At 38.1% G+C, this 24,505-nt stretch overlaps 1 protein-coding gene and 1 long non-coding RNA gene across 4 annotated transcripts in view; one reads left to right on the top strand and one right to left on the bottom strand.

Moving 5' to 3' along the window:
* Positions 1-268: 268 nt before the first annotated feature.
* On the bottom strand, positions 269-9,582 carry LOC112951921. Of its 2 annotated transcripts, none has more exons than XR_003250297.1 (3): positions 9,273-9,582; positions 7,639-7,836; positions 269-406 (listed from the first exon to the last, which is right to left on the bottom strand). It is a non-coding gene; the product is annotated as an uncharacterized LOC112951921 (long non-coding RNA). The 2 variants fall into 2 exon arrangements; XR_003250296.1 differs by lacking the exon at positions 269-406 and adding an exon at positions 7,072-7,347.
* Positions 9,583-9,809: 227 nt separating this feature from the next.
* The window catches only part of TTC8 (tetratricopeptide repeat domain 8), a 36,228-nt gene continuing 21,532 nt past the window's right edge, over positions 9,810-24,505 (top strand). For both annotated transcript variants that reach the window (XM_026044695.1, XM_026044694.1), the window contains exons 1-4: positions 9,810-9,923; positions 18,051-18,080; positions 20,792-20,912; positions 24,361-24,424. In XM_026044695.1, coding sequence (XP_025900480.1) covers positions 9,810-9,923; positions 18,051-18,080; positions 20,792-20,912; positions 24,361-24,424 — 329 coding nt within the window. The remainder of the gene's footprint in view (positions 9,924-18,050; positions 18,081-20,791; positions 20,913-24,360; positions 24,425-24,505) is intronic.

Raw genomic sequence — 24,505 nt, 5'->3', positions numbered from 1 at the left:
ATGCCTACAAATAAGGCATTATTTGTAAGCATTACAAATAATGGCAAATAAGGAATGTGAGAGAAATTACACAGTCAAGGTCTGGTTTTGCCAGCAGTGGGAAGCAGTGGAGTCTCACTACTCCCTCCTCTCCCTGTTTGGAGCTCCCACTCAGCTCTGACTCCTGTAATTCCTTGGGTAGGCGCCAGCCTGGCCATCTCCACCCAGGATCCCTCTTCACTTCAGGAAGCACCAGCGACACCTCCCCATGGGCGCCGTATTCTCTCACACCTCACGCACGGCCTCTGGGCAGCCCTTCTCCGCTCTTCCTCTGCATCCCTCATCACGGCAGGTCCTTCTCCAACTCTTCCCACTGGTGCATGGGCTGCCGCTGTCCATGGTGCTTCTCTGCACGGCCAGGCCACTCCTGTAGGGAGATGGAAATGTCTTGTGTCAGCCCCAGCAATACAGAGGAAAACAAGCTCTTAGGCAAGTAATATATTTACATGCTTTCAGTAAGAGTTTTCAGCATGCAAAACAAGGCGTTGAGCTGTTTTGTCTCAGCCCCCAATGACAGGTTTTATATCTTTCCTATGGTACCAGGCAAACGACTGCACATTACATTTTGTTACTCTACCGTGACACAAGTACATCACTTCTCTAGCTAATATCACCTAAGTGGCATTTTAATATCTTGCAACGCATAATTATACAGTCTTTCTAACACATTGTCAATATATTTACAATGTATCTCATGTATTGCTAAATGGAACAAGGCTTAAAGGAGTGATTTCTTAAACAAATGCTCTTGGAACAGCTAATTCCAGAGCACACAAGATGAGGGATTACTCTCCGTTAAGTCCTAAGTAATACAGAGTGGCTGGTTCAAGTGGTAATTGTATAATATAAGGAAGATGAGCAACAGTGACAACATTACCTTCAGCATCCTGGGGGACAAAAACATCTCCATCTATTATGGTAGCACAACATTTGAAAGTAAGATTTTGCAAAACTAATAAATCTACATAAATAGAAAGGCACTAAGAGCTGTAGAGAGAATTACCTGCTACCTGAGATCGATACCTGGCAGCACTGAGGCGCACACTAACAGTCACAAAGCTGCATTTAGTCCTGGGCAAAAGTACGAAGGCAAGAAATAAGACAGCACAGCGAAGTTTATGACACCATCTTAATTAACTGTCCTCCAGAAAATGCAGAATTTAACCAGAAGTTTTGCACCATATCAGCAATCACCTAAGATGCAAATTAAAAAGGAATTCAAAAGATCTGGGGTATATTATTAGACTATCTAGTCTCTTTATAAACACATTTTATAAACCTTGAAATATTAGAAGCAGGAAGCCCTACAAATAATCAGGAGGTCTACTGCATCATCTAGGAGTGAAGGAGGCAGTTAAGGGTAAAAAACAGCATGGAAAAATGAATTCTGATTTTGTCACATCTCACCTTAATACAGAAGGTTCTGTGAAATATAGGAAGAGAGATAATGGAGTGTAGCTGCAGAGAGGGATCTTTTCAGAACCAGTACCAGAAAATTAAATCACCGCTATATTATACTATGCCTCCTAAAATTCTGATGCTTCCAGAAAGTTGCAGCTGACTTGTTCTGAAGAGAAAAATGCAAGTACTCTTTAAAATCCCCTTTTAAGACCATCTCTTACTGTAACCTTATAACCATAGATCTATTTGTTTTTGTTTGGTATTGACCTGATAAACCTGACACAATAGTTAAAATGAAAAGACAACAATTTTGTGAGTATGGAATTAAATATATTATAGATATTACTTTGTCCTGCCTCTGCAAGATAAATTATACTTTTGCAATCACAGGAATTGTATTAATTCAGTAAATATTCATCCCCAACACCAGAAGAAATAGGCATCCTATTGAAAGCACAATGAACATATACTTAGAACAGCGCAGGCAACAACCAAGGTTATTATCATTAATAACCAGATAAAGAGATAGACATGATACAAACATTATAGAATAATCCATCATCAGGTTAGATGGTAAGAACTTCTTCCAGAACAGTCTATGGCAGAAATAAATTTCCTTAGAAAAGGAAGTGATGCAAATACAAAAGCAACAGCTGAAGCTGCAGATGGAAACATGACCGCTGAAGCTGAGTAATATTGGGCAGGGCTATTGGCTTCCTTAACCTTGATATTAGTGCCAGAAATAAGACCTTATTCAGGGCCTGCCCTGTAATCTAAGGATGAAATCCTAACTCTTACATCAGTTGAGAAGAGTTTCTACCATGTTTTCCATGGCACCAACCAGCCTAAGAATTTATGTAATAGCATCCATGTTCTTCCAAATAAATGAAAAAGAGTCTCTACATTTAGCTCCAGATCTGAAACTGATTTAGTAAAACCACTAAATTTAGTGGTTTAAATTGTTTAAATTTAGTGGTAATTTAATATTAACATTAAAAGTTAGACAAACATTTGTATTCTTTCTTAAAACACCTGTTACAAAACCTACAAATCTGTGTTACCACGTGGCATAAATTCAATTAAAAAGAATCTCTTTGGTCTCTAAACAATGAAAAAACTACCATTTTTTTTTCAGACAGCCAACAATCTGATACCAGATTTTATGCTTAGAGCTACTCACTGGAGTTTTTTTTCCACCAGTGACACTGTGTTTGTACAACATGGCTCTAGTCACCACACACACTTCTGGATCTGCCTTGGGTAGCTTTTTTTTCAGCTCACATTTAGGCACAATTATGTGTGCACTGAAATAACCCAACAAGGTGATTTGAAGAACCTGCATCACACACCACCACTGCATATTGCATATGACAACCCAAATAGCCTTAAATGAAGCACGTAAAGAGAGGCTGATTAAATCTCACCGTATTTTCCACAAGTAGATTTATGATGGAAATCTGATTCTGAACTCAGAATGAATTGATATAAACGATCTATTAAACTAACTATAGAATGCAACTTATTTTAAATTCTGCTTTTATGACAGCCATTTCAGGCTCAGTCCTATGACTGGATCTATAACATTGTGAACCAACACCTTGCTTCCATGCAAGGGTAATTTTCTACCCCTGTTCAATGTACTTCTTTACAACTAGAATGGTGTACAATGACCACGATCCCTGGCACATAACACTATATTTTTTTTGGGTGGAATTAATATTTAAGCTGGCTGGTGCAAATTACTAGATTGAAAATAGAAAATTTTGATTGAAAATGCTCGAGATTACATCTCTTTACACAGTAGTGGCAACAAGTTCTTGAAAATATAATGCCCTGTGTACTGAATTTGCAAAAGCTCTTACAATAGGGAAGAGGCTGTGCCTCCCCCGTTTTCAGAGATTCTCTAACCTCAACTAGATAAGGACCCAGGCAACTTCATCCAGTGCCGAGGTAACCCTGTCTTGAGCAGCAGACCGATGTCGAAAACCCTCCAATCCTTTCCAACTTACACCACCCTGTGCTTGAAATTCTAAGTTCTGTAGGTGAATTCCTACAATCATATGGCACTTTAGTAAAATTTTGAGTTAAGTAGGCCTATTTTAAAGGCAGCAAATACTTTGTTTTAAGATGTGAAAGACAATATAAAAGAGAAGACAATATACAAGAGACTGCTACATGACATGATTTCACATCTCTATATAAAAACAGCTACTTCTCACTGTAGGAAAAGAGATCTTTTTCCCATGATTTCCTTCTAAAAAGGATAAACTAAGAACAAAACAGAGTACCCAGTCACCAGTGGATCCTTTGCAATTCTCTGCAACCTGTCTTTAAATGAAAATGACATACCAGCATTTCTGATAGGGTAATTTTTTTTATATCCTCATTGATTCCTATTAATGTGATGCACAGTATCTATATTCAACGTAGCATACAAAGCTTCTACATCAAAGAAACAGTGCATCATTTGAAACAGGGCAGAAGGAAAGGATGTTTTTGATGTGAAGTAGTTGGGTACTATCCTGTTTACCCTGCATACTAATGAAGGGATGAATCTGATAATAAGGACCGGGTACAGTCTATATATGCATGCACTAGGGAAGACTTCAGGTCATATGAAAGTTAATGGGTCAGGACATGACCAGTTTTGCCACTGAAGTTCAGTAATTATTTGCTGGATGGTCCTTGTTCAGCTAGATCACAGTAACCATGGTTATCACACCGTGCACGATCACACAAGTATTCTTATTCATGACAGCAATTAAGGTTTTTGTCTGGCTGGGCACACAATGAAATCTGCTCCTCTTAGCGCATTTGTTTTCTCTGATGTTGGCTCTGAGCCTCAGACCAAACTCTGATCTTTAGGCAATCTCATTTGGACTACATCTTCTAATTTTATGCAGTAAATAAGGCATGGTCTTAACATTAAAGAAAAAAAAAAAACAAAAACCTATGGGAACTGGAGTTCAGATGGAAGGTAAAAAATAGCATGTGATCAGGGAACTTCCTCTTTGTGCTCTTCTGCCACAAATAGGCTCTTTCCTTAAAAGCCAACACTGGGCACAGCCTGATCTGTAGTTTCAGTCGAGTTCACAACTTGCTCCTTATTCTGCTGCTCTCAATTCTTCCAATACCAACTGTGCCTGAATCACCAGAACGACCCCTTTGGCCCATCACCTTTCATCATGCCAATACTTGTTCAAGGACAAGTCAGGAAATGTCTAACTTGGGCAGTCTGCAGGTGGATGTTTGTTAACATCAGCGTTGATTTCTTTGAGAGAGAGACAAGACAAGTAACTGACAGAAACAGTAACCTATGACTTAGCTACTCCGAGGAGCTCAGCGTGTTTCACCACAGAGCTGCAGAACAAATTTTAAGATCGCAACAGAATTCTGTGAACCAAAAAGTTAGATTCTAGTCCTCATTTTATAATAAGGACCTGAGCTAACAATGAGAGATGAGGCCTGAAAATGAATATTCCTAATTTAAATACAAGTAAGATTGCATGGTGCACAGAAGACTTCATGAGAGACTTCTAGAGCAAGGGAATGTATCTCATATTTGTAGGTTAGATGTCAAAAGACACACACGGCAGCAGCTTCTTTTGTTATAGGCAGAAGTGTCTCCCAATCTTGCATCAAGTACAGAACTTTCCACTGACTATGTTTCAATTCTTCTCTCTTTCCTAATATGATGGGTTTTGAGTGACCCCTTAAATACAGCATGAAAATTAGCTCTCTCTAGTCATTTCACATTATTTTCTTCATCTTCAAAATGTCTGGGAAGAGGAAGTGTTTACTCTAGGAGAGCATGCAAAGGAAAACAACACTAAATACATCTACCCTGTCAGAGTCAGTTTTCAGTACCAATTTAAACCACCCTTGTCAGCAAGAAGAACTATATTATAATGAAAAGTAGGAAGCACAAAGACATTTTTAAACAAAATGTAATCTTAACAAGCAATCAAACAATTATTGGAAACTAAAATCCAACAGGCGAGACAAGTATGTCAACAAAAATGACATTTTTACAAGATGCAATTATATAAACCTGTTTTACTAATAAAGATCAATAATAATAGATTCATGATATTCAGCAAAGCTCCTTGATATAGCCATTTAACAATACTTATAGTAAGGGTTTTTTCTGTACCCCATCCTAGAGACATCTAATTCTCAAATGAATAACCCAGCCGCACAAAAACTGGCAACAGAGAATGAGACAAGCATATAGGCCAAATAACCCAAATAACCTTTCCTTTCAGAATATCATACACTAGCATCACTTGCAACATTTCAAGCAATAAAATGAATCTTGTACATAGAAAATCTTTCTGAGGATGTTGCTACATTACTAAATTATGAGGGTTTTTTTTCTATCAACATCACACAGGAAATTTAAATTTTTTTCTTCCACAAATCAAGTACATCTGAGATAAAATTTCCAAAACTTATTTCATCTGAGAAGACAGGATTAATTTGCTTCATTTTGGGGAGACGACATGTGAAAGAAGCTGATACTGATAGCTCTAAAGAGCTACTCAAACACTGTCTTAACCCTGAGCTATGAGAAAAAAGCAATCAGCTTCTATCCACATTCAAAATTACTTTTTCTCCACAGACCTTACACAAGAACTCCAGCAACGATCCTTTTTGAAGTGTAATATGGAGAGACAGGCACCACCAATTTTACTGATGCCAAATACTAATCTCCCATAAACCAAGGAACAGCTACCTTATGTTCTGCACAGATGCGTGCTACATCTTCAGTTCTGAAATGGGATTTGGGGATATATTTGAATAAATGAGATAATGAAGTAAATACTCCAGAGCTGAAAAATACTCCTCGTTACCTTGATACCAATTCCAGAGCCTGAAATATATCATCTCCTAGGTCCTGTAAAGGAGGTTCAGCACGTTCCATCTCCCTAGTTGTGACTGTGCACTTCTTATACAACACAAATTTGACATTGTCCACTTCCAGTGACAACAAATGCAATCCCTTTGGTTGAGACAGTTATTTCATGCACTGCATCCTGTGTGAAAAAAGTCCTCAGAAGCAAAGCACACTCTCCAGGCTGCTGTCAGCCTAATGAAGAATTCAATCTCCTGGCAGTCGTATTATTGATAGGCCAGTTGTGCATTTTGGCTACATAGAGGAGTCTCGGGTCACTCAACTGCTGCCCAGCTGATGGACTTCTTTTTAGATCTAGCATACACAGTTTAACTGTAGGATTAGCCTCCATGAGAGTAGAGGACACACTGGAGACCAGTTTACTTTAGAGGCAGGCAGGCTCAGTTATATGTAATTTTGTGTTAAAGTGTTCTGCTTATGTGGAAACCTGTTGATATTGGTTAAATCTTCTTTGCAATGTTCCTGTAGGATCATGACATACTTTTTCTCAGGTCAGATCTTCCACTGAGTTCTACCTCAGCTGCAGAACATAGCTCCCTTTGCTTTCAAGAATAAAACAGTGCCACCTCCAAGACACATAGCATCACCTCCAAGATACTTAGCATTACTGATGTTCTCTAGCATTTAATGGAAGATGAACACAAGTACTGTGATGCGTATGTATGCCCTGAGTAATGCATGCAGATAGGCAACACATGGGCAGGGATTTTACAGGGACCCTAAGCACTGACCTGGGTGCTGTGGACATACCTTTCTCTGTCCATCTGCACTTTTTACTACCCTTACACAATAAACTCCTCTAGCATTTAACAGTGAAGGGTTCAACACACTCAGTAAAATCAATGAAGCCACCTAGAAGAAGGACAAGCCTCAGTGTATTTCTGCTCTACATTTGGGGAAGTAGGCCATGAAAGTAAATGATTTGATGAAAGATACATTTCTGGAATCATAATATCCACCTCCAGTTCATAAACTATAGTTCAAGATTTTTTCTGTGGAAAGAGAAGAAACAAGGCTGCTAATGAACAGAGCTTTGAAACCTGTGGTGCTCGGCATAACATTGTAAGATGGTGGCTTTTTTTGCTACAGAGATAATCCTGGTGCCAAAAAACAATAGCTGAGGTCCAGTAATATTACTGATTTAAGATAAAGCAATCCTGTTATATGAAAAGCACTCATTTTTCTCCACCACTTGTCCTCCCAAAAAAGCTACTTGAAATACTTTATTCTTTTTTTTCTTGCTTCAAGAGGCATAACCCAGAGAATAAATGCTGACTGCTTACATGATTTGCAGACAATTTGTTCCCTTTGCTTTCTAGTCACACAGTCTCATCTCATTCTTTGCTTCTGAAAAGTCATCAGCTTTCATCAGGGGAACTCCGAGTTCTCATGCATATAAAGGAAGACAGTTTGGAGTGTTTTTCTTCATGTCTTTTTCTGGTTTCCACTGCTTTCTTTGTTTAGAAGCTCTATTCTTTTCCCTGGGGAACAGAAAACAGATCTCTTGTCAAGCCAAACATCCTCACCTGAGCCTTACTGGGAAGTAGCTGATGACACCTGTAACTAATCCAGCTACTTTGCTCAGCTAAATGCAGAGCTCCCAGGTTAACTGAGTACCTGGAAATCTTCATCTGTTGAGTCTGCCCACAATGGCTTCTTCATTCATTCTCTTTTTAATTCATTATCTCAAAATGGAAATGATTTTAAAAGTGTTAGAGTGAAATACCCTAAGCATTTTTTTCAGCATTTCATTTACTTTGCAGTCTGAAAGTACTTGTTAAGACATTCCTGAAGCTTAAAATACATGTTCACAAGGAGACATTTATATGTAGAGCTTTAAATATAATTTTTTTTTAAGAAGGCAGTGTGGGAATCAATAAAGTTTAGGAGCTAATGATCTCCTCTGTGTTTTCCTATGCAGATAAATGAGGTGTTTAACTGATGTGGTGATTGTTTGGAAAAAGATAACTGCTTTTTAACAACAGCAACTATAAAACACCCTGCTATTATCTGTCTCCAGTAAACTAGCTAACACCAGTTTGACATTTTAATCTGATAACATTGGAATTAATGTACTGACCTTCAAACAAAAAGTGCCCTTCACATTACATTCTATAAAAAGTTAGCACCCCAGACACACTGAATTACCTAACATGGTAACAGCAAGCATTTAACAGCAGGCATCTCATAAAAGTTAGGAAAAATCCTTGGATAAACTTCAATTTAGCTTTCTAATAAATCTGTAGTTTCTGGCTAGCAATCACAAGCTCTCTGAATAGCACATCCTGCATATCATTCGAATCCTCGCCATGTCCTTACCTGCTGAAGGACATCCTGAAGGACACAGCCTCCAAGAATTCATAACAAAAGAACCTACAGCAACACTAGATACCGCCTTAGGACTCGGTGGTTGCTCAGCCACAGCAGCACAACCACACAGCGATATCACAGTAGATGGACGGAGAAGGCATAGGGAAATACTGTGCACCCTTCTGACGCACCTGGGTACAGGGCTCCCCACACAGGTTTGCTGCATATTCTATGGCAATGCAGCACGTGCTCTTCCGTAACGACCCAAAAACAGAGAATGGGAAGAATCTGCTATTTCCTTTCCACCCCTCTTAACTCGGAATCCCTTGGGTCCCAGAAAATGCTTCACTCATTTTCCCTGTGCAGCATCATGGGACATGAAGCCCAGATGTTACTTGCTGTTACTTCAGCTCAAACCATTTACTCCCATTTGAGGATGGACCATAGCTCTTATTTTTAAATATAATATATATATTTTAACATCTTCTAGTCTGACAATGATTTTGCCAGCCTGGATATGAGCTGCACAAAGCTTAGCCAAATCTCGGACAAACTGATAGTTTGGGTGAGTCAGAAAGAATAAAATAAGGGCAATCTATGAAATTACCTGTAGCATGGTTTTTGCTATCATGATGTTCACCCTTCAGAGACTCTGCACATCACAAGCTCATTTCTTTAGTTCTCCAGGTCTCCTTAGAGATTTTTTCTTGCGTTTACCTGGGCAGATGGCTGCATTCAGCACCTTACCACACAAATACGGGAAGAGTTACACTGCAGCTTTCTTTTCTACTCTAAAACACCTCAGATTATTTTCCCAGGTACTTTACTTCTGTAGAACACCTCAGATTGTTTTCCCTCTGCAGAAACACAGGGGAGCCAATGGAGCCTGGGCGACGGGAGCACGGCTGCTCGCAGCAGTCCCTGCTTCTCCCAGCCAGGAGTTTCATGGCGCCAAGAGACTTCCTACCCCAGTAAGAGCGCCAGGACGGAGCCCTCGTTCAGGCAGACGCCCCAGCTCTGCAAGGCTGGGCCTAGCGCGCATGCAGGGCGCCTCGCACCGAGGCGGGCCCGCGCCGTTTCCCCGGTGGCGGCGGCGGCTCCTCCGCTCCGCTCCGCCCCGGGCGCCGGGAGGCGGGGCGGCGGCATGGCGCCTGACATGGAGCCGCTCTTCCAGGCCTGGAGCTACTTCAGGCGGAGGAAGTTCGCGCAGTGCTCGGCGCTCTGCTCCCGGCTGCTGGAGCGGGCGCCCGGCGAGCAGGTAGCGGGGCCGGGCTGGGAGACGGGGCGCCCTGCCCGAGCACGAGCGGGCGCCGGCGCCTGTCGGTGCGCCTGTCTTTCCGTCAGTCTGTCTGCGGGTGTCGGTCCTCGCCGCCTGTTGCGGCCGGGAAGCGGCTGTGCGCGGGCGGCTCCATCTTAGCGTGGCGCCCGCTCCCGCTTCGCCCCTGGCCGGGCCGTGCGGAGGCGCCTCTGCCCGCGCCGTGGTTGTTCTAGTTCTTTATTTATCGTCAGGAATGTCGTAGGGATGTCGTAGGGAAACTGCCCCGTGAACTTGGGCCGTTAAACTCCTTCCTCAGAGGGGGCCGCATCCGTGTCCAGGCGGTCCCTCCTCCTGCCAGGATCCCGTCCCTGCCTCCATGTGCTCTCTGCTTGTGGAGAGGTGCGAAGTGACCCTCTGAGTTCTTCTGTGTAAGACAAAGTTGGGTTAAAATCTCAGGGAAAGTCAAAATTGGCAGTTAGTGAAGGTATGCCCTCAAATACTTACACGAATGAGGTATATTTTTATATATATTTGTAGTTTTGTTTCCCCCCCCCAAAAAAAAAAATCTCCTTCAGCGTAATGAGTAAAGGGAACTTTAGTTGATCTGTCTGGCCTGCTCTGGAAATATTGGACCTGTGTTACCTAGCGCTTGTATTTGCTTGCTTTTCTTGGTAAGAAATAAGAGCTTGGGAATGCTGTTTGAGAGTATAAGAACTCTTGGCACCAGACTTGGAAAACACAGTAAACAAATGGATGTTTTTTGGATATAAGTACTTTAAAGGAAATTGCTGCATCTCCCAAAGCATGCTATAGCTATGTATTTTTAAGGAACTTGAAGATAATTATTTTCAAGGAAAAAGAAAAGAGAGGAAATGCTGCATAGTCACATGATAAATGTAAAGCACAGTGAATTTTTATACTGTTTAGGTTTGATATTTTATGATATATACTATAAGGCACTAACTAGGACCAATGAGTGAGAAAGCAGAAAAGTTTTTAGCATTTCAAGAATATCGGTCCCAAAAACTGAATAGGGTCCAGTGTCAGTTCTCTGCAGTTTCTTCAAAAATGTACTTGAACACAGTATTCAAATTATTAGGCCCTGATACATGAAATCTTTTCATATAGTTGTAGAGCACCTAGTCCATGACTGGAGCTCTCAGGACTATTGCAGTGCACTTCATAGCAGTAAGTAAGTAAGCAGTAAGTAAGAGTTGTAAAGATTGCAGTGATTCTGTTAATACCAATTTACAGATCTTTAGATTTAGTGCGAAGTTTTCCAAACTATGATCTCAACACGGAAACATAAAGACTCTGTATGTCTAACATGTGCTGAACCTCAGGTAGGCAATTAATATGCTGTGGCTGGCAACTCCAAATCTTGGCCAAACATTGACTGTCCTGGTAGCAGTGGTGAACTTGAAGAGATCAGCAAGTGACAGGAGTAGAGTAAGGAATATAAGGTATGGAGGGCTGAGAAAAATGCTTAGGAGAAAAACAGGAAAACCAAAGTAAGAAGATTTAGATCTCATGGGTGATTTTTTTTTTTTTTCCATTTTCTTTCTGTCCTTTAAATTTCCCTTGCAAGTCTGTCATCCAAACAATGATTATGTATTTTTCAAACCTATAAGTATGTAAATTAAATAATTGCCTTAGGTAAGATCATACATTCTACTTAGAGAACCCAAATACTACGTACCAGCAAATATGAGTTTTTTGCAAATATTTTACAAATGTAAGACAAAAGGTTGGTGCCCTCTGTTTGGAGGATGAAGTGATAAACTAATGCACTTCATCTTCAATGTTCTCACCTTTCTCTTTTTTTTTTTTTCCATTTTTATGTAATTAGGCTGAGAGTGGAGGGTTAGGAATAGGAATAGTGTCTATAAACATCAAGTCATAAGCTGTTAAAAAGAGGAAGAGCTCTATGAAAGTCTCTGAAATTCACTTTAGGATTGAGTTTTGTTGTGGTGGGGTTTTTGTTTACTTAGTTGGTTTTGTTTAGTTACAGGCTTCCAGGTTATGGCTGCCTGCAAAAAAATGGATTGTGTAACTCGGTGTGTCCATTTAAAGACTACATTCCTGTTCATAATTTTATCTAAAAATACACTTACCATCAGCATCATCTTCCAAATCTACCTGAAAGATTAGAAGGGAAAGAAATGTCTTTACTTGCTGTAGAGTCAAGCTTGAAGTATGGTTAGTTTTGCGCTTGCCCCTGTAATCTCCTTGAAGGATCCTTATTAAGAGCTCGATTTAAGCAGGAATAAATTACTTCTAAAAATATTCCAAAATATGTCTACTTTAGCCTAGAAAATAATTCTTGAAAATGTGAGGATCAATGTTGCAGTCTTTCGCTGCAAAGAGATTTCACAGAATAACATTGAAGTAAAGCACATCTGTTTTTTTATATTGCAACTGTGCAGATCTCAGTAAATGGTTTTTACTCTAAATACTTTACGTAACAGTTTAGGGACTTTCAAAAAAATTGAGAGGCAGCTCTGTGTGCTTCTTCAAAAGGATTATGAAATACACTATATTTGACAATGTATTTATGTTTTTGAAATTCAGTAGTTATACAGCTGTCTTCTCCAACATTCCTTATCAGGCAGTCCAGACCAAGACACGGCTCCCAACAGAAAATGCAGCCTTATTTATATCCTCTCTTTGCTGTGATACAGCAAGCTCGAGAAGCCGGAATAGCAGCAATTTTCAGTGGTGCAGCTTGAACCAGGCTCTGATCCGCTCATGCTACACAATCTTACACATAAAATCTCTTAAGGAAAAAACATTTTCTAATTATATAGCTAAAACTTAGCTATTAACATACATGGCAGAAATACCAATACATAGATATTTCTCATTTTTGGTCAACTGCACTCATCATGGTTTAGATTTTACACCTTTTATCAACACAAAATATTGGTTACCTGTCCAAGAAAATCGATATTTTACTATGCTTGTTGTGCTCTTAGCTACTTACTTTCTAACATATTTTCATGTCAGATATTCACTCTGCTTGATTTGGTCAGAGAGAGAGAAGGGAATAATAATATCCTTCAAGAATCTACCTTACTTGTAGTTTGGAAGTTTGAAGGCTATTTTGAGTCTACATAAGGCAAGGGAATGAAAAAGCAAATTATATTCACGTACTGCTGTACACAAATTGTGAGTTTACTTTGTGTGTAATAACACTGTTATTTTATAAAACACTTATAAATATATATATATTTTTATATATATTTTATATTTATATTTATATATTTATATATAATATATATATATAAAACACTTAAGATGCTAAGCTTAGAGGTTGAACATTGAAGCAATTAGAACTGAAGTGGTAAACAATTTCTCCATCTTTATTCTAATACTGTTTATCATGCTGATAGTATTTATTTGAATGGTAGCTTAAGTTATGGTAGTATATTTTTAAAAGTGACCCAAGATTACTCTTTTAATTGATTTATTTAGGAATCCAATACCATTTTCAAACAGAGTGCTAATTCTTGGAGACTGTTAGTGAAAGCAGTTAGTTCCTAAATAGCTTGAGCAAATCATGTTTCTCTCGTCTTCATCTGCCTAGCAGGAAAATGATGCTATTTTCCATCTATGTTTACCAAGTCACTAATATTTTAGTGTAATCTGGAGAAATAACTCAGTCAAAATTGTTAAGTTTTGCTTCCTAACCTGAAACATCTGATCCATAGTGCTTAAAAAGCAGGTCTAAAACATTTAATGGTCAGTGCCTGTCTCCCTTAATGGGAGCACTCAGCAAACCAAGATAGGTCATTTTGGGCAACAGAAAAACGCAGACAAATGACAACACTTACAGAAAGTTTGGATTAAGTGAGATGTTGTGCACCGCAAGGCAATACTCAACTGCAGTAATCACAGTGCCATCTGTTCTCATCCTGCTGCCCCATATTTCACTAAGAACATCCCTCCCAACCTCTGCAGCCAGTGCAAGAAGGACCTTTTAAGAGCAGCAGCCTCCTTCACTGCTCAGGGTTTGCTTCCTCGAGCAGGATAGTAGGATTCCCCTGAGGAGGGGATAGTAGGAGTTGATATAAAGCCAAGGTTTAGGAGATACTGCCCAGGAATGGTTGAGCTAAACTATGATTCTTGTAGCACAGAATGTTTTTGTGCCCAGGCAGTTACCTATCTCCCTTTATAAGATGTGACTTAACCATAATAATTAATGTAAGAGCCTAATAGTGCACAGTGGAGGTGTCTTCATGTCTGAAACAGAAGACCTTGCCTGTCTGAAACACTGTTCATTTCTCCCACTCATGTCAACTGGTCAATGAAACGATGGCTCCACTCCTGCTCCCTTGCAACTGGCACCATGTTTTAGTGGGCATCCTTGTCAGTCATGGCTATAAATATAAAATTAAATATTCTTAAGCAACTTTCTATATGTCTGCCACACTCTTTACATATACCTTAATATTCAGAATATGTTTTTGTTGGGAATATGATGGTGTTTAAGAAGCATTTCTTTAAAGCACAGTAAGGAGAAGGAAGATTTGAAGGTCTAAAAAACAGGTTTACTGATAATCTTTTTGAACTCTGTAACCAGATGTGGTCAGTCCTAAAAGCTTTTTTTGAGGTATGGTGTTGACTTTTCAGCCAGCTAGGCATAAATTAGAATATTTTTATGTGATACTATCAAATGCCATGCCACTATAAATCTGTATTCTTAAATAATACATCAGTGAAGTCAATGCATTTTAAAATCAATTCTGCTTAATAAAAATTTCTTTATAAGTAACTAGATGAAGGCTTTGAAAGAAAATAGCAATTTCTGTTGAGTTACCTATTAGAGAAGACTAAAATCCTGTTTATAGAAACCTCCTGTGCATTTCTTCATTTAAGAAATAGGATTGTAAACTTCACTGATGAAGTTTACTTCTGTACTGAGAGTCTCAGCATAGATAACACGACATGTTCTCCATGTCTAGCATTTGGGAACACAACTGTGCAAAGCATCAATGTTATTTCTTATCGTAAATAAGGAGGCATTGTCTTCTGTGTTTATAGCAATAGCATGACCTAGAGGAGATGCACTCCATGGCTGTCTCTGCTGATCATCCTGATTAGTTACCTAATCTGATTACTCTTCTTTGTGTTCCATATGTCAGATTCAGGGCAATAAACCCGCACTGATGTACTAGGCCTGCTGTGGTTTAACAATTAAAAAATAATGCCTGATATAATTAATAGACATGCGGTGGATGTCCTGCCTTTAGCTTGTTTAATCATCTAGCATGAGCATTTGCTTTTGTTCACTTGTCCTTCTCCCAGGCTTATACCTTAAGCTGCCATTGTTATTTGCACAGTTTTTTTGTAATATCCTAATAAAGGTATTGCTGATGTCTTCATGTATGTGGAAATTTGTCAACTGAAATGAGTTATTGGTTGAAAAGACAGTAGTTACTAAATCCAGTATTACTAATATCCAGTAATGTCACTGTTCTTGCTTATTGTTTTCTCTCTTTCTGCTCTTAATCATTTGAAGATTACTTTCAGAATATGCCGTTTTTGATTTTCTGCATGTATTAAATCATACTCGGCTGAAACTAGTTGTATATTGAAGCTTTTATAGAATTTAAAATATGTAATCTGCTCTTTATTTCATTCCCTATTCTGGGCAGTAAACATCAGAAGACTTAATTTTATATATATTTTTGGTCTTAAAATAGACTGACTTTACACATTAATTTTAAAATGCCCTCAGTGGATTTAGAGATCTGGGTTAAATCCTTCCTTTACTGCTTTTACAATCTTATTAATTTCAAAGGGGCTTTAAATGTGTAAATGAAGAATAAATATGACCTTTTGTTTTGAGAGACAAGCTTACAGGGCTGTACTATTCGTTAATCCTCTCAAAGAAGTCTTTACTGAGGCATCGTGTTCCAGTGGATTACTTGCATGAATAGCAAATGCTAGATCCACCTATCTCCAAACATGCAATATTTTAATGTTACTTTCAATTGTTCCTTGCTTGTCCTTAATGAGAGGGTTCATTTGCTTTCTTGAGGGTTATCTAGAATCTTAAGATACCTCTTTTCAAAGTCTAGAGAAGTAAATTAGGATGTCTGAACAATACATATTAACACCTAACCTTATAACAAAGCAATTATTTTAGTAAGTATGGTTGACCCAGTAATTTTTGTCAAAATTTCTTTTAGCAATATGAATGTTCTTTCATAGACAAAATTTAGTTGATCTTAAATTATTTTTTTAATTAATGAGCAATGCCCAAAGTAAGATACACAGCTGTAATATGAAGGCATTTTTGAGTAAGGGTTGACGTAGTGTTCCTAACCTTGTCCTCATTAGTTACTGTAGCACATATGGTATGGAAGATCACCTACTGCTCTTAAACCATTTTCTAATACACCATATGTGCTGTAGAGCTCAGATGCAATGGGGTGAATAAAATGCTCTCAATGTCCTTTTCTTTATTGCTGAAAAAGCTAGAATGGTTTATTTTCTAGAAGACTTAAATACTGTAAATAAAACAGCATATTAAAGGAACCTTGAGTTCATTTAATCAGACATCTAAAGTGCAAGGATAGTTTCAGTGACTTAGTCAAGCACAGATGTCTGCTTCACTGGCACACAGACAGCTGGAATGAACCTCTTCTTTAGTGTTTACTTCCATAGACCATTAATGTTTGCTTCCATAGACTATTCAATTTATAAACTACATTCTGTACTTTCTAGCATAGATAAAACAGGCTCCTGACTCTAAATACCATCCACAAAAAGCCACAGGTATTCCAATATGCTACAGAAGGAAGAGGAGAGCATCACCCAGGTTCCAGGTCCCAGCTGGCATGGGAATAGCTGAGTAAAAATGCTCTGACTGAAAGAAATAGACTCTTGCTCCACATGAAAGCAAACAGCCAGCCCATGCCTGTCTGTTGGTGAGTTATGAACATACCCCAGTGGTGAGTCCTGGCAACAAAGGAGGATAACAGCATGCTGGGCAGTATCTAACACGTGTATGGCCCCCACAAGGTTGAGAAATGTGATTCTCCATCTCTCCTAGGCAGTTGTTGGGCCGCATCTAGAGTGCATCCAAGTTCGAGCCCCCCCAGTATTAGAAAGTAGGAGAAAGATGATTTGAAGTTGTGAAAAACGAGTAAAACTGAGCAAAGGGCTACCAAAATAGCTGGAGAGCAAGGAGAGGCTGAAGGAAATGGGCTTGTTTGGCTTATAGTAGAGAGGACATGAAGGTGCAACCTTCAGTTCAGTGGAACAGGCTGCCCAGAGAGGCTGTGCAATCTCTCCATCCTTAGAGGTTTTCCACATCCAACTGGAGAAAGCCTCGAGCAACCTGGTCTGACCACATAGCTGACCTTGCTTTGAGCAGAGGATTGGACTAGAGTCTTTGGGAGGACATTTCCAGCCTGAATTATTCTATGATTCTATATTTGACCTGACATCAGTTTCACCTTGGTGTCTTTCTACAAGGCCAGGTATGTAAGGAATTTTCCATTGCCTTTAGGAGCAGAAAAGTAACCGTCTGACTCCACAGAAGACTGAAAGTCCTTAGAAGATTTTAAAGCAAATCTCTACTTTCCATTTCCCCATCTTTATTTTTAAAGCTATTAATATGTACTGTATTTGTGTCAATGCAAATATCATCAGCAGCTAACAAAAACACACCAAGATATATTTTTCTGTGTAGGAATTCTAAAGCCCATGGCCTAAAAAACTAGTTGCTTTTGAGATATGCTGTCATTTTCCAGGTGTTTCATGTTTGATTATTAAAATGGGTAACTCTTCAGTTTAAGAATCCTTTCATGTTAATATAAGATTTTGCCAGTGTGATCCAGGAGAAGCAAGAAAGCAAATACTACCTGAAAAAAATACTTGTTATAAATATGCTTTTATTCAGCAAAACATTGCTTAGCTCAGAAAAGTGAGATAATATGTGAAAAGGGAGATAATGCAATAAAATAATAGAGATTTGGATATTTGTGTCACATAGGGAGTACTTGTACAAGAGGTCACGGAGTATTTTGATTTAATTTTATAGTTATATTTCCTTTTTTTTGTCCTTTTTATTTTTTGGTATTTCTATTCCTTAATTTATATTTCCTCTCTTTTCAGGAGCCTGATTCTGAATACTCTGTGTTTCAGGTAAAATCATTTCTATTAACACAAATACTAGATGAAATTATTAGAAAGAGTTTCTAATATATTGAATACCTGTTTCATATTTTAAATTCTTAATATCATAAATTTGATTTTAGAAGATTTTATTTAAATTGGCAGCTTTGTTTTTAAATTGGCAGCTTTTTCTGAAAGTATATTTCTCTCTTACATATCTCTTTTAGTTTTATTCAGCAGTTAAGCAGTAGCTCACTGCCTTCTAAAAGCAAAATTCTAAATTGAATCTATCGTGAACTGAATGACCTTCATCGGCTGATGAGATTAGGAGAAAGGCAACATATATTTCACAGATACAACAGCCCTGGTGCTCTTAGAGCTCTGCTTTATATTTCATTTAATTGAATACATAAAAATTATAGTCTTATTTCTTGTGAGTCCTGTATTTAGTAGATAAGAATTTTTAATTGTTTGTTTGTCTTCCCAAGTAGAGGTCATCTATCTATAGCTTAAATAGCATTTGGCATTTTTCTCTCTCTTGCAGTTTTGATCAGAAAACCTATAAATATATTGCCACAGACAGTACTTTTAATCTACAGACTGAGACTTAATGAAGGAATAGCATGAGATATTTAGGATTGTTGTTGTCTGTTAAGTCACAAACTAGAAACCTAAAACAGGAAAAGTGGCAAAATGAACCTTTTGCAAAAGTGGCAAAGAGACATCAGGTTCTCTGATGTTTGTTATGGGGAAAAAACACAGTGATTTGCTTATATCTGTCCCAAATTTTAGCAGGTAGCATAGAGAAGCTGCAATTTCCGTAAAGGAAACAGTGTTATATGGGCAGTTACTGTATTTGGCTATTGAGATCTCTAATTTCAGCATATTCCCAGTATAGACAATGAGTATGTTTACTTCAGACATCCTTCAATCTCTATTAAAAAAAAAAAAAAGGAATATATTTAGTGTGGGAGTGTTAAGAAATTCAACAAACTGACGTGATGAAAATAAGATGATGAACATTTAACTGTAAAATTTCAAAGCTAATTAAAGGTTGTCACCTAACTGCATAAGAAGAAGCTAAAAAATAATAAAGCAGATCTGGATTATGTCTGTCTGGCCTGTTTTCAAATGATTTGCCCTCTTCATTTCTCCTCTTATTGAAACAAAGGTGTCTAGTTAAAAATGAACTCAGTGGCAAATTCCTCCTACATTTCTAATTGGAAATAATTTTTAAAGCATTGAGTCTTATCCTCAACTTTAGATAAACTTACTTTTGGTAAACAATTATAAAATTGTATAGAGATATTGTATGAGGTAAGTGCAGTGGAAGATATGGTTTAAAAAGTAATGAATGAGAAATACCCCTCTTAAATTATGATTTATGTTTTGAGAAGTCTGAAGTCCAGATCTTCTTGTGCTTCTTATTTAATGAGCAAACATTTCTGTGTTTGACCTTAACTTCCATAAATAGTAGCATATTCTGTCTCTCATTTGAAATGTCTCCTTAGTAGATATCAAACATGCTTTTCCACTGGAGTGCTTTACCGCATGTCAGAAAAGAAACAAATCTGATTATTTTGGTAATGAGTTCAGTCTGGAAAAATTACAGTGATCTGTTCAATGTCTGAAAGAAGTTCAGTGATTGATTTTTGTGGCTCATGCCCGCTTTATGAGTACATTGCAGGTCTATTGAGTTACCAATAAAGTGGTTGAATCTGCACTTAGATTGTGGTATGGAGGTACGACTACTTCTTTTTCCTCTACATTTTTTGCCGCTTGTATAGTGTACAAGAAGCTTGTCACATAGGCTAGGATTATGTTTGCCTTTCAGCGCTGCTTTCATAATCCTCCAAGACATTTCCTTTAGCCGTTTGTCAGTTCAGTTCACCAACAACTTCAGCACTTCAGTAATCTTGCAGTTTGTTAGAGATGCCTAATCTGTACATTTACACAGCTGATTCTTTGAAATAAGGAGTCTTGGATTATTCTCTTAAGGACTCTCCGTTGCTTGATAATGCTGTAGATGATGCCTTCAGCTCTTGGCTATTGGATTTTCTTTCTTTCTTTCGCTACTGCTTGGGAAAGGCATTATTTTGCATTACAGTGGTTTTACTTAACCTCCCTTCCCCATCAGTTTGCCTAAGATATCTGTCACCTCTTTAACAGCAGTCATGGCAGGGGATGTCTTCAAAAGCACAAGACCTCAAACAGTTGCCTGTGACCTAAATCAGTCGTAACTTTTCATGAGGCATGAAGTTCTGGCCTCCAAACTCCATGGCTGTATCTGTTCCATTTTGAAAGAGCTACCTGACATCTGCTGCACGACCCCATTCCTCTACTTTGAGGTGGGCAGGCAGGGAACTGCCTTGGCTGACAAGCTAAATCATCTACTGGGGCTTCTTGGGTACCTGGTGTCCTAGTGTGCTTTTTCAGATGTGCACATTGGGTCCTGCTTCAGGCTGCACTTGTTACCCACATGTCAGGCAACTCTTGATTTTAAAAGTGACCTTAGGTCACTAATGTAGTAGAGTGTACACATTGTACATTAGAGTATATCTAAACAGATGTATACTAAACTGTATACTCAGTTGTTTAAATCAGTACCCTACCCAAACCTACTAAAACTTTGAAAGAAATAGCATATTAAAAAATATTAAAAAAGGACAAAAATGCTAATTAGGTTATTATTAATTTTATCTCTTAAAGGTATTTGTCTTTTTTGCTTTATCCTTATTCAGGCTGCTTGGAGCCTAAAAACACGAGCGTTGACAGAAATGGTGTATGTGGATGAAATCGAAGTGGATCAGGAAGGAATCGCGGAGATGCTGCTTGATGAAAATGCTGTTGCTCAAGTTGCACGTAAGGACAACTTTCACTTAGACACACTGAAGCAGCAGAAGCTCTTTGAGCCATTATTGTCATCTAGGATAGAGTAGCATGTATTGAACTGACCTGTTCAACCTTTTGGTTGCAACATTTATTTTAGATTATTTTTACGTTACATGGTAAAATTGAGATATACCATGTAATACTTTGGACTGGTAGCCAGGAGATTGGACAAACAGCATTTTTGTCAGTTTTCCTTTACGTCTTTGTACTCCTTAGGTCTTTCCCTGATCTGTGCTCTTTTCAGTGTGTAGATTTTTTTAACCCTTTGGACTCTATAGGCAGCTAGAGAAAAATATCCTGTTGATGTACTGTGAATCCCATCCTTTTATCTACACTGTAGGCAACTGTGTGGCCCAAATCTGACATCATTCTTTTGCACAAAATGTACGTCCCAGAAATATTTGCTGAAGTGCTTTTGCTGTCTCCTGCACAGCTCCTTCCCAGGATATTCCTTCAGCCTTGTCATTGCTTCGGGAGTACAGCTCTTTTCAGGTTCCTCAGTTAAATTCTAAGTGAGCTGTCAGTAGTAATCTTCCACTTTTTTTTTAGCATTATTTCTGTTTCTCTCTGTTATTCTGGTCCAGTCACTATGAATTTTTTTTTGTCTGTTTTTTGAATAATTAAAAGCTTTTCTCACCTGGTTAGGAGGCAGCAGTCACATATTTGTATTGTGATACAAATATCAAAACGCTTGTTTCACAAATATTCTTTTTTAATTTAAAAAGAAACCACTGGTTTTAGTTGCCTGGTCACATAAAGAAAAAATCAAGCAGTCAAGTGCAGCAAGTCAAACTGCACATTATGATAATCTAATTATATGTATTTGTCTCAAAAACAACATAACTGTGTTACTTACACTATTATTTGATTTTATGCTGCTGTGGTAGAGACCATCTGCCAAGAAAAATGATTTGATTAATATTATTGAGAAATGGGGCATTCTAGAGAAATACATTCATACTATATTTAAACTGCAAAAGAGATGACTTTCTGGGTGGCATGTCACAGATTCCAGAGCCAAAGAAAGTCATTGTGATAGTACAACCTACATACACTACTGAATTGCTCTGATAAGACTTTGCTCTTCCTGTTTTAAATCCACTGGATGTGCTTGAAGTAGCGTATAGTTTTTCAGAAGCTGTAAAAACTTCCCAGAGAGAAAGAATCCTCTGCAGTCTTTAGAAAATTATTATGCTATTTAAATTTGATAGTTTTATCAGTGTGTACAGTATTGCTAGCAGGAATTATCAAGTTCAGCTTCAGCTGGTAGTTCATCTTGTATGTATTATGCACAGTACAAAATCTCTATTTTTAAAAGCTTATTTTCAAAATAAGTGCTTAAGGACTGTGATGATTTCACCTGCTGATCTTCTTCTTGATAAGCTAAACTATCATCTCATTCTGAATCATATCTTTAAATTTTTGAAGGACTCTTGAAATGCTCCTCTGTATCTTTTCCAATTCATCCACATTCTTTTTCAGTTTTCAAAACGAGACAGTAGTCCAGTAACAACGACAGCCACCTAGAAAATGTGTTTTTTCTTCTGCAGCTTGATTTTACTTTGCTTATGTATCTAAATTGCACTTTTGATAAATAAGGTAGGCACAGCTATCACTTCCACTTTTACACATGACTTAATAAAAACGGGTGCTTGTTGACTGTGGGCTTTTTTTGTTCCTGTTGGAATGCATTAGCAATACTTGATCTTGACTCAGAGTCTTTTACTGAGACTTCCAAGATATCCTGCCTCATTCTAATGACAGTTGACATTTCTAAAAAAATGTAGAATACCTACTGTATTAAAACTGATATTGTATGCACATTGCCTGCAAAACAGTTCAAAGTCTTTTGCCTTAGTTACATATCCACTTCAATTTTGCATCTATCCTTATTCAGTTTTTTCAGGCAAAGCTGTCTACCTAATAATTTTACTTTCGCTTGCTGCATTAATTGCTAAATTAAATAGGCTTTACAAAGAAAGATACTTTTGATGATTCCTGTTCACAAATGCATTGTGCAGCATGTGTTGCTCTTTCCTCTTGATGTCTGTTCATACCTGGTTCAGTTGGGACTCACAAAGTAAGGACCCACAGCTGAGTTGCCTGGGGGCAAGGCCAAGGGGACTCTGTCCTTAAAGCATTCTCCAAGTATGCTAAAGCTACAGAGCCTCCTTGGTGTTCACACACATGTCTGAAAAGAGGGATTGCAATGACTTGCAATTTACATATTATTTTGGTAGTTAAAAAGTAGTCTAAAAAGTGAAACACTAGTTCTTTGCCCCCTAGGCTGAAAAGTTGAAAGACTCTCCCTCTTTCTCAGGAGAATGCTGTAGCTGTCAGGTTACAAAGTTGGCTGGGTGAACTTTCTATCTATCCTGTTGTTCAATAATGAATGCAAAATTTGCATAACTTTAAAGCAAGAGGGAGCCGAAAGGTAGCTATCCAGCAGAGAGAGAATCCTGAGCTCTGGTCCTTGTTTCAATATCACTTGCATGTTTATTAGCATTTACAAAGGTCATCATACATTTTTTTGGCTTTTGTTATCACTAAAAACAGCCACTGTCAGGGAGCTACTGTACTTTTAGAGACAAAAGTGCTTGATGTCAGCCTGAGATAAGGGAGCTAAAAGGTATCTAGGTTGATTTAGAGGGGCAAATATAGGGCTTATCTTAGAAGAAAAGGAGGTAGGAAATTATCTACCCATCAATTTAACTTCAATTCTTAACAACATTTAAAGCTGTTCATAAGCTAGAAAATTTTTAGCAGACTGTGTTGGGGGTAGGGGATATATAAAGATATAAAGACATATCATTCTCCATTTTTCCTGTAGCCAAAAAAAAAAAAAAAAAAAGTTTCTGGCTGCTTAATCACATTTGGGCAGTGTTTTAATTCCAGATAGGGAATGTTCCATTTCAAATTAGCTTGATCCTGCTGTTCAGATAACTATTTTCTTGTATAGTATCTGTTGCTATTAAGATGCTGTTGAGGTTATAGTCCATATCTGTTGTAGTCTGTATGTGAAGACTACATACATTGTGTGTCTCCACTGAAAAGAAGGGGTCAAGTGGTATCCAAAACTCGAGTGAAATGGATGTTGTGCAGGTACTAGTGATGAGGTCATTGAAATCTTTAGGATATATGGGGAGGAAAAGAAGGGACAAAACATCCTTGATATCTCTAGAGGAAGGAATGAGAAGGACATCATCTTCTATCTACCAAGAGAATTACTTTTTCCCGTGTTCATTATGACAGATATCTTACAGTAGCCTAACAGTTTACCACAATAAGATAGTATTATGCACTCTTTTTCTCGTCCTCTCTCCTCAGTTTGAACAAAATCTTGCAGTTTATCAAAAGACACATTTTTTTAAAGTCCCCTGTACCTTAATGTGAAATGAGCAGTGTTCTTATTTTATAGGACCAGGAACATCTTTGAAAGTCCCTGGAACTAGCCAAGGTGGAGGTCCCAGCCCAGCTGTTAGGTATGTGTTTATTTATTTATAGGAAATGAGACTTGAAGAATGTTCTACATAAATGAGAAAATCCTAAACTTAACATCTAAA

This window comes from Nothoprocta perdicaria, unplaced genomic scaffold (assembly GCF_003342845.1).
Source record: "Nothoprocta perdicaria isolate Ctin4 unplaced genomic scaffold, notPer1 scaffold_379, whole genome shotgun sequence".
Classification (NCBI taxonomy): Eukaryota; Metazoa; Chordata; class Aves; order Tinamiformes; family Tinamidae; genus Nothoprocta; species Nothoprocta perdicaria.
The sequence above is the reverse complement of the archived record's forward strand: the minus strand, read 5'-3'. Positions and strand labels throughout refer to the sequence as shown.